This window comes from Epinephelus moara, chromosome 1 (genome assembly GCF_006386435.1).
Source record: "Epinephelus moara isolate mb chromosome 1, YSFRI_EMoa_1.0, whole genome shotgun sequence".
Lineage (NCBI taxonomy): Eukaryota > Metazoa > Chordata > Actinopteri > Perciformes > Serranidae > Epinephelus > Epinephelus moara.
The window spans coordinates 50,360,431-50,370,961 of NC_065506.1; the positions used below are offsets into that span (position 1 = coordinate 50,360,431).

Below are 10,531 nucleotides of genomic sequence, written 5' to 3' on the forward strand. Positions count from 1 at the left end.
CTGGAGGAGCTCTACAACACGGTGAGACGCATCCGAGGACGCCACACAGCAGTCAGTGTCCTCAGTGTCCTCAGGGTCCTCAATGTCCTCTGTATCCTCAGTGTCCTCTGTGTCCTCAGTGTCCTCTGTATCCTCAGTGTCCTCTGTATCTTCCGTGTCCTCTGTATCTTCAGTGTCCTCAGTGTCCTCTGTATCCTCAGTGTCCTCAGTGTCCTTTGTATCCTCAGTGTTCTCTGTATCCTCAGTGTCCTCAGTGTCCTCTGTATCCTCAGTGTCCTCTGTATCCTCAGTGTCCTCTTTATCTTCAGTGTCCTCTGTATCCTCAGTGTCCTCAGTGTCCTTTGTATCCTCAGTGTCCTCTGTATCTTCAGTGTCCTCAGTGTCCTCTGTATCCTCAGTGTCCTCAGTGTTTTCTGTATCTTCAGTGTCCTCTGTATCCTCAGTGTCCTCTGTATCCTTAGTTTTCTCTGTGTCTTCAGTGTCCTCTGTATCCTCAGTGTCCTCTGTATCCTCAGTGTCCTCTGTATTCTCAGTGTCCTCTGTGTCCTCAGTGTTTTCTGTATCTTCAGTATCCTCAGTGTCCTCAGTGTCCTCTGTATCCTCAGTGTCCTCAGTGTCCTCTGTATCCTCAGTGTCCTCTGTATCCTCAGTGTTCTCTGTATCTTCAGTGTCCTCAGTGTCGTCTGTATCCTCAGTGTCCTCTGTGTCCTCAGTGTTTTCTGTATCTTCAGTATCCTCAGTGTCCTCAGTGTCCTCTGTATCCTCAGTGTTCTCTGTATCCTCAGTGTTCTCTGTATCTTCAGTGTCCTCAGTGTCCTCTGTATCCTCAGTGTCCTCAGTGTAACCATTACATCAGCTGTATGATGAGTGATGTCACATGTCGCAGTCGCAGCTGTCAAAACATGAACATTAACAAACAGTGTGTGAGAGACATTCAGACTTCGACAGACGTCATGTGACACGTGACACGTATCAACATGCAGAGAGAAAACATGTTTACATGTTTTGTATTTTCATCAGAGTTTATGGTCTGACATGAGGTCATTCAGCAGGAAATATTAAACAGATGTGTAAGGATGAACTTATTGATCATGTTTGTTGAATGGACGCATGTGTGTGTGTGTGTGTGTGTGTGTGTGTGTGTGTGTGTGTGTGTGTGTGTGTGTGCACGTGTGTGCATGTGTGTGTGTGTGTNGTGTGTGTGTGTGTGTGCACGTGTGTGCACGTGTGTGTGTGTGTGTGTGTGTGTGTGTGTGTGTGTGTGTGTGTGTGTGTGTCAGCTCCGACAGCTGTGGACACATGTGTGACACGCCGTCCTCATCTTATACACACCTGTCTGTCCACTGATGTTATAGCTGACAGGAAACACACAGTTACAGTTGATTAAACCTGCTGACTGTCATGTATTCATGTGTCAGTGTGTTCATGTGTCAGTGTGTTCATGTGTCAGTGTGTTAATGTGTCAGTTTGTTAATGTGTCAGTGTACCTGGTCTGATGAAGGGCAGGGGCCCGAAACGTAACAACAATACATGAATAAATTGCTCACGGAGCAGCTTCTGGTGTGCGGACTTTATCTTTTTATTCAGTGTGTTCATGTGTCATTGTGTTCATGTGTCAGTGTGTTCATGTGTCATTGTGTTCATGTGTCGGTGTGTTCATGTGTTCATGTGTCAGTGTGTTCATGTGTCAGTTTGTTAATGTGTCAGTGTGTTCATGTGTCAGTGTGTTCATGTGTTCATGTGTCAGTGTGTTAATGTGTCAGTGTTGTCATGTGTCAGTGTATTCATGTGTCAGTGTGTTCATGTGTCATTGTGTTTTTGTGTCAGTGTGTTCATGTGTCAGTGTGTATATGTGTTCATGTGTCAGTGTGTTAATTTTTCAGTGTGTTCATGTGTTCATGTGTCAGTGTGTTAATGTGTCAGTGTGTTCATGTGTCAGTGTATTCATGTGTCAGTGTGTCCATGTGTCAGTTTGTTAATGTGTCAGTGTGTTCATGTGTCAGTGTGTTCATGTGTTCATGTGTCAGTGTCTTCATGTGTCAGTGTGTTCATGTGTCAGTGTGTTCATGTGTCAGTTTGTTAATGTGTTCATGTGTTCATGTGTCAGTGTGTTCATGTGTCAGTGTATTCATGTGTCAGTGTGTTCATGTGTTCATGTGTCAGTGTGTTCATGTGTCAGTTTGTTAATGTGTCAGTGTGTTCATGTGTCAGTGTGTTCATGTGTCATTGTGTTCAGGTGTCAGTGTTATCCGCTGTGTTCAGGTGTCAGTGTTATCCGCTGCGAGGGTCATAAGGACAGAGGGATGTCGTATGCTGTAAAGCCCTGTGAGGCAAATTGTCATTTGTGATATTGGGCTTTATAAATAAAACTGATTGATTGATTGATTGAGTGTGTTCATGTGTCAGTGTGTTCATGTGTTAGTGTGTCAGTGTGTTCATGTGTTCATGTGTCAGTGTGTTCATGTGCCAGTGTGTTCATGTGTTCATGTGTCAGTGTGTTCTTGTGTCAGTGTGTTCATGTGTTCATGTGTCATTGTGTTCATGTGTCAGTGTGTTCATGTGTCATTGTGTTCATGTGTCAGTGTGTTCATGTGTCAGTGTGCTCATGTGTTCATGTGTCAGTGTGTTTATGTGTTCATGTGTCATTGTGTTCATGTGTCAGTGTGTTCATGTGTCAGTGTGTTCATGTGTCAGTTTGTTAATGTGTCAGTGTGTTCATGTGTCAGTGTGTTTATGTGTCAGTGTGTTCATGTGTCAGTTTGTTAATGTGTCAGTGTGTTCATGTGTCAGTGTATTCATGTGTTCATGTGTCAGTGTGTCCATGTGTCAGTGTGTTCATGTGTCAGTTTGTTAATGTGTCAGTGTGTTCATGTGTCAGTGTATTCATGTGTTCCTGTGTCAGTGTGTCCATGTGTCAGTGTGTTCATGTGTCAGTTTGTTAATGTGTCAGTGTGTTCATGTGTCAGTGTGTTCATGTGTCAGTTTGTTAATGTGTCAGTGTGTTCATGTGTCAGTGTGTTCATGTGTCAGTGTGTTCATGTGTCAGTTTGTTAATGTGTCAGTGTGTTCATGTGTCAGTGTGTTCATGTGTCAGTGTGTTCATGTGTCAGTTTGTTAATGTGTCAGTGTGTTCATGTGTCAGTGTATTCATGTGTTCATGTGTCAGTGTGTCCATGTGTCAGTGTGTTCATGTGTCAGTTTGTTAATGTGTCAGTGTGTTCATGTGTCAGTGTGTTCATATGTTCATGTGTCAGTGTGTTCATGTGTCAGTGTGTTCATGTGTCAGTTTATTAATGTGTCAGTGTGTTCATGTGTTCATGTGTCAGTGTGTTCATGTGTCAGTGTGTTCATGTATCAGTTTGTTAATGTGTCAGTGTGTTCATGTGTCAGTTTGTTAATGTGTCAGTGTGTTCATGTGTCATTGTGTTTTGTTAATGTGTCAGTGTGTTCATGTGTCATTGTGTTCATGTGTCAGTGTGTTCATGTGTTAGTGTTTTTGTGTCAGTGTGTTCATGTGTTCATGTGTCAGTGTCTTCATGTGTTCATGTGTTAGTGTTTTTGTGTCAGTGTGTTCATGTGTCAGTGTGTACATGTGTTCATGTGTCAGTGTGTTCATGTGTCAGTGTGTTCATGTGTCATTGTGGTCATGTGTTCATGTGCCATTGTGTTCATGTGCCAGTGTGTTCATGTGTTCATGTGTCATTGTGTTCATGTGTTCATGTGCCATTGTGTTCATGTGTCAGTGTGTTCATGTGTTCATGTGTCATTGTGTTTGTAGACACTGTAGACAATATTATCATATCATTAATTAACCACACTGATGTTTATAAATAATGAATTTAAACTATGAGTAATGTATTTTTAAAAAATAAAAAAATAAGTTATGTGTGGTCTGTTATAAAAACAGTGGCCTGTTCAGTGTTATTATTTTACATGAACATGAATCCATGAGTCATGTTGTCATACATATGGATATTTATTTTATTTTTCTGGTCGACAGCACAATTATGGATTTAGGGTTCTGGCATCTTTGTTGCTGTCCGATGTCAGAACCAGAGTCCCTCTGATGTCACATTTTTCACAGATGTTCTCATGCCTGTTTTTTTTCCACGTCCAGAGAAACTCTAGGTTTGTTGTTTTTGTAAATGGTAAATGTTAAATGGACCTGCATTTGTATAGCGTCTTTCTCGTCATCTAGTCACCACTCAAAGCGCTTTTTACACTACGAGTCACATTCACCCATTTACACACACATTCATACACTGGTGGCAGAGGCTACCATACAAGGTGCCACCTGCTACTCAGTTTTAACACACTCACACACCGATGGAACAGCCATTGGGAGCAATTTGGGGTTCAGTATCTTGCTCAAGGATACTTCGACATGCAGCCTGGAGGAGCCCGGGATCGAACCGTTGATCTTTCGATTGGTGGACGACCCGCTCTACCTCTGAGCCACAGCCGCCCATACTTGTACTTTTCATGAGCTTCCTGTTTGTTTGTTTGGTTGGTTGGTTGTTTTTCTTCCTGTAGAAGTTGGGGCCGACCAACACGCTGCATTTTGTGGTCAGAGACGTCAAAAAGGTCAGTGTGTGTTTTTAATCATAAGGATTTTTTTTTTGATCTTCAAAGAACAAAGCTCATTACCAATTATTCATTGATCTGTTAGTTATTATTTATTAATTTACATGAATATTTTGTCTTCTGAACTCTAATCGTGACATGAGTGAAACCTCATTGTGTTTCAGGGGAACCTTCCTCCAGACTATCAGATCACACTCATCGATATCGGCCTGGTGCTGGAGTTGCTGATGGGTGGAGCTTATCGCTGCAACTACACCAGGAAGAGCTTCAGGACGCTGTACAACAACCTGTACGGCCTCAAACGAGTGAGCATGCCTCTGCCAAAGACCATAACAAACTCTGTCATTCATTCATAATATCTATATATATATATATATATACATATATATAGATATATATATATATATATATACATATATATATATGTATATATATATATATATATAGATAGATATAGATATAGATAGATATAGAATGAATGAACAGTATATACAGTATAACACTGTATATACTGTTCATTCATTCATAACCTGCTGTAGATCCAGAATCCAGTTTTCAGTTGAATGTAGATTTCCGACGATCTATCTAGCTGAGGTCACAGGTGGGTATTGCCACACTGGGCCCCAACGTGTAATAGCTCCTCCGTCATCAGGGACCGCTTACAAGTGGTTCAGTCCGCCCTTCTTAAGATCTACCCTTCAGAAGATAGATCTTCACTAAGGAGACTCTGGGAAACAGCCCGCAAGCTTAAGGGAGACCTTAAGACACAACTTAGCATGCATGTAGTGCTACAAAGGCTCTGGGAAACGGGGCCCAGATAGTTTTCACAGCAGAGGACACAGAGTTAACATCCTCTGATATACCTGTCCCTGTCACACCTCTACTGACAGGAGGAAACAAAATATTCTTCTTTCTGAAATAACTTCAGCCTCAGCATCAGAAACCTTTTCTTCTCTCTGTCTGTGTTTGCTCCATGTGTCCACAGGTTGACAGGATGCACCTATCATAGTAGTTATCACCTCCATATATGATGTCACTGGACATTCATGGGCGGGGCTGTATGCTAATTACTGACTAGCATTAGCGCGCTGTCAATTTACAACTGCTTGGCATATATGAACAAACACACGTGCCTACTATCAAACCAGAGTTCACCGCAGCGTTCATGACTGGTGCAAGTTTTTAGTACCGAGGTTTTACATGTGCAGATCTGCTCACAGATTAACAAATGTTTCATGAATGAGACTCATTGAGTATAAAGCTGACGGGACTGTGATGATGATGTATTTCTGGAATAATAAACTGATGTCTTTGTCTCTTCTCTCGCAGCCGAAGGCTCTGAAACTTCTGGGAATGGAGGTTTGTTGTTTTCAGTACTTTCTGTTGTACATATAAGATCAGCTGATGGTGGACTGACATGTGACTTGTGAGGTCACTTCCTGCAGGATGACGAGCCCCGTCCAAAGGGCAAAGGAAAGAAAAACAAGAAGAAGGAGGAGGAAGTGGACATCGACGTGGACGACCCCGAGGTCAGCAGGTTTCAGTACCCATTCCATGAGCTGATGGTGTGGGCAGTGCTGATGAAGCGTCAGAAGATGGCGCTCTTCCTGTGGCAGCGGGGGGAGGAGGCCATGGCCAAGGCGCTGGTGGCCTGTAAACTCTACAAGGCCATGGCCCACGAGTCGTCCCAGAGCGAGCTGGTGGATGACATCTACCAGGACCTGGAGAACAACTCCAAGTGAGTCCCACAGAGACCAGAAATCAGAGACTAGGGACCAGGTACCAGGGACCCGAAACCAGGGACAAAAGACCAGAGACCAGAGACCAGAGACCAGAGCCTATAAACCAGAGACCAGAGACAGACCAGGGCCCAGTGTCGCGAGGGCGACACTGGGCTCCCCACTCCCCACCCCTCCCCACTCCCCCTCCGCCCACTTTCCCTCCGCCCTCCAAGTGGCCTCCGTGTGACGTCATAGCAAGGGCTGAGGGCAAGTGAGCGAGGGCGACTCAAACTGTTTTTGGAACGCAGCCCAGGTCCTGGTTAAGATAAGGGTTATTCTCAGAGCATCTTCAGAGAGCTGCTGCGGTGAAACTCTGTCAGAAACAGGGAGGAGGACTTTAAGCGTTTCTGAGTCAGCAAAGAGAACGATGGAAACATAACATGACAGGAGAAATACTGATGTATTGACAAGAAGTGTTGTGGTGTGTAGTGATGTCACATCCTGTGGGGGTGCTGCTGTGTCTCCTCTGCGCAGGGAGTTCGGTCAGCTGGCCTACGAGTTGTTGGACCAGTCGTACAAACATGACGAGCAGGTGGCGATGAAGTTGCTGACGTACGAGCTGAAGAACTGGAGTAACTCCACCTGTCTGAAACTCGCAGTAGCCGCCAAACACCGAGACTTCATCGCCCACACCTGCAGCCAGATGTTGCTCACCGACATGTGGATGGGCTGTCTGAGGATGGGCAAGAGCAACAGCCTCAAGGTACCTGCACAGCTGGACCCAAACAGGGACCCTGATAAGAGGTCCTGCAGAGTCTGGACCAGACCCTCCAGTCCAGGAATGAAGGGTCTGGATCAGACCCTGTAAGGTAGCTGCAACAGCACACATTCAGGTCCAGAAGAGTCTTATCCAGACCCTGTAAGGTACCAGCAGCAGCACACAACCAGGTCCTGAAGGGTCTGGACCAGACCCTCTGGTCCAGGTCCTGCAAGGTACCTGCACCTCCACACATCCTTGAGGGTCTGATCCAGAACCTGTAACACACCCAGGTCCTGAAGTGTCTGGATCAGACCCTGCAGGGTCCGATTCAGGTCCTGCAGGGTACCAGCACCTCCACACCCAGACAACGACCCTGTTCCACATCCTGAAAAGTCTGATCCAGGTGCTGCAGGTTCTGGTGCAGGTCCTGAAGGGTCTGATCCAAGTCCTGCAAGGTACGATCCAGGTCTTGCAAGGTCCCAGCACCTCCACACCCAGACAGGGACTCTGATCCGGGTCCTGTAGAGTCCAGTTCAGGCGCTGCAGGGTCTGACCCAGGTCCTGCAGGGTCCAGTCCAGGCCCTGCAAGGTCTGATCTAGACCAGGGTCCAGTCCAGACTTGAGGTCAGTGAGGTCACAGTGACAACTTCCTGTGACTGTGAATGTGTCTGAATGTGTTTGGACCAAAAATGAACTGAGAGTGAACATGAATGATTCAATCAGCTGATCAGAGACACAGGAAACATCACAGTAACCTGTTCTCTACTGCCCCCACCTGTTCTCTACTGCCCCCACCTGTTCTCTACTGCGTCTACCTGTTCTCTACTGCCCCCACCTGATCTCTACTGCCCCCACCTGTTCTCTACTGCTGCCGCCTGTTCTCTACAGCCCCCACCTGTTCTCTACTGCATCCACCTGTTCTCTACTGCCCCCACCTGTTCTCAACTGCCTCCACCTGTTCTCAACTGCCTCCACCTGTTCTCAACTGCCTCCACCTGTTCTCTACTGCCCCCACCTGTTCTCAAATGCCTCCACCTGTTCTCAACTGCCTCCACCTGTTCTCAACTGCCTCCACCTGTTCTCAACTGCCCCCACCTGACTGGAGTGTATTAAAGGAACACAACACAGTATAATAACATTACAGACAGACAGACAGCAGGCTGATGTAATAATGAGTGTTCTGTCTCCAGGTGATTTTAGGGATCGTGTTCCCTCCTGCCATCCTCCTCATGGACTTCCGTCTTGGAGATGAAGCTTCATTTCATTTGTCCAAAGAGACAGAGGAGAGAATCAAGGACGACGACAACAAATCCAGCAAGGTACCAAACCACCGCCGCCGCTGGCAGCAGCTTCAGAGACTTTGTCTTCATCAGCAGTGTAAGTGATATGAGTTTGTTTTAGGACGCTGTCTCCAATGTGGATGCCACGTCAAAAAAAGGAGATGAAGAAGAAGAGCAGAAGAAACACAGGAGAAAGACTCCGGTCATGAGGAAGATCTACGAGTTCTACAACGCTCCTTTCACCAAGTTCTGGTTCAACACGGCAAGTTTCACATATTCAACTCCAGAATGTTCAGAAGGTTTATATTAACAGACAGGTCAGAGGTCAGAGGTCAGGTGTTCATTCTGACTGCAGCGTGACATCACCCCTTTCACACTGCCAGACGCTGCGAGCGTTTAGACACACAGAGCCGGATTGGCGAGCTGTTCAGAGCCGCCCAATTTTCAGCCTCGTAGGGTAGACATATTGGCGCAACTGGGGAGACAAGGAATTGTGCGCCCTCCTTGTCCTCGCAAACTAAGAGGCCATTAACCGTCAGATGACGGGGACGGTGAAGGACGGGCCGACTTACGAGAAAATTGCCGAAGGAATTGCCAGTTTAAACTGGGTTTGTATTCTGGAACAGTTTAACTGGATCATCATGGTCAACGTCCTCACTGCCAAAACACAGATCTATGAACACTCAGTCCGACTGCAGCTTACAGAGCAAAAACAAAGACTAACCAAACACAGAACTGACGACTCTCAAACACATGTTGTCCTAAAATCACCTTCCTACAGACGCTGGTGGTCAAATGGAACATCTCATATTTTGATTTAAAAAATAGAGTTAAAAAAAAAACAGAAGTTAAAGAATATAATTTCAACATTTAACGTCTTAAAATAACATTAGACTGAAAATACAACAACATAACTGAGACTCTTCCATCAAACAAAAAGTATTTATCATCTCATGTTTTATTGTCCTTCTCTTTAAAAGATCAGTCAGAGCTCTGAGAGCAGTTTGATAAAGACTCCAAACTAAAATCAGAGAACACACAGAACTACAGTTATATTAGTAACTGTACCGTATAACAGAAATATGACTCAGTTTTGATACTGTAGGCTCTATTCTGTCTGACCTCTGACGTCTGACCTCTGACATGTTCATATATTTATTTATTTATTTATATATTTGATATTTATTAAAATGTTCTGGAGCCCGTGTTAAGGGACCAATCACAGCTCAGAGCTGCTGCTGCAGTAGTGATGTCATAATGTTTTATTATTACGTTAGCTTCACCACAGATGTGCTAACTCCTGTTAGCTTAGCTTACAGTTAATGAGGCTCTGAAACGATGACACTGTAACACTGCTTGTGTGTGTGTGTGTGTGTGTGTGTGTGTATGTGTCTCAGATCTCGTACCTGGTGTACCTGATGTTGTATAATTACATCATCCTGGTGAAGATGGAGCGCTGGCCGACTCTCCAGGAGTGGATCGTCATCTCTTACATCATCACTCTGGGCCTGGAGAAGGTCCGACAGGTAACCATGGACACACCTGACGTCAAACTGACACGTTACTGATGACCTCTGACCTCTGACCTCTGACCCCCCCCTCTTCCCACACACACACACACACACACACACACCAGATCCTGATGTCAGAGCCGGGGAAGCTGAAGCAGAAGATCAATGTGTGGTTGGAAGACTACTGGAACATCACAGACCTGGTCGCCATCTCCGTCTTCCTGTTTGGTCTCCTGCTGCGTCTGCAGAGCGAACCGTCCATGGGCTACGGCCGCGTCATCTACTGCGTCGACATTATCTTCTGGTACATCCGCGTCCTCGACATCTTCGGGGTCAACAAGTACCTGGGGCCCTACGTCATGATGATCGGGAAGATGGTATGACATCATCTAACCACTGAAGAACTGTCCTCATAATGTACAACTGTCCTCATTAATCAATCAATCAATCAATCAATCAATCAATCAATTTTATTTATAAAGCCCAATATCACAAATGACAATTTGCCTCACAGGGCTTTACAGCATACAACATCCCTCTGTCCTTATGACCCTCACAGCTGATCAGGAAAAACTCCCCAAAAAAAACCCTTTAACGGGGAAAAAAAACGGTAGAAACCTCAGGAAGAGCAACTGAGGAGGGATCCCTCTTCCAGGACGGACAGACGTGCAATAG

At 45.3% G+C, this 10,531-nt stretch overlaps 1 protein-coding gene across 1 annotated transcript in view; it reads left to right on the forward strand.

Annotated features, from left to right (window-relative positions):
• Nucleotides 1-10,531, forward strand: part of LOC126396848 (transient receptor potential cation channel subfamily M member 1-like) — a 33,480-nt gene that overhangs the window by 3,769 nt on the left and 19,180 nt on the right. Inside the window, exons 2-11 of the mRNA XM_050055229.1 lie at nt 7-21; nt 4,534-4,584; nt 4,749-4,889; nt 5,914-5,943; nt 6,030-6,322; nt 6,840-7,068; nt 8,256-8,384; nt 8,467-8,607; nt 9,743-9,871; nt 9,982-10,233. Of these exons, the coding sequence (XP_049911186.1) occupies nt 7-21; nt 4,534-4,584; nt 4,749-4,889; nt 5,914-5,943; nt 6,030-6,322; nt 6,840-7,068; nt 8,256-8,384; nt 8,467-8,607; nt 9,743-9,871; nt 9,982-10,233 (1,410 nt within the window). The remainder of the gene's footprint in view (nt 1-6; nt 22-4,533; nt 4,585-4,748; nt 4,890-5,913; nt 5,944-6,029; nt 6,323-6,839; nt 7,069-8,255; nt 8,385-8,466; nt 8,608-9,742; nt 9,872-9,981; nt 10,234-10,531) is intronic.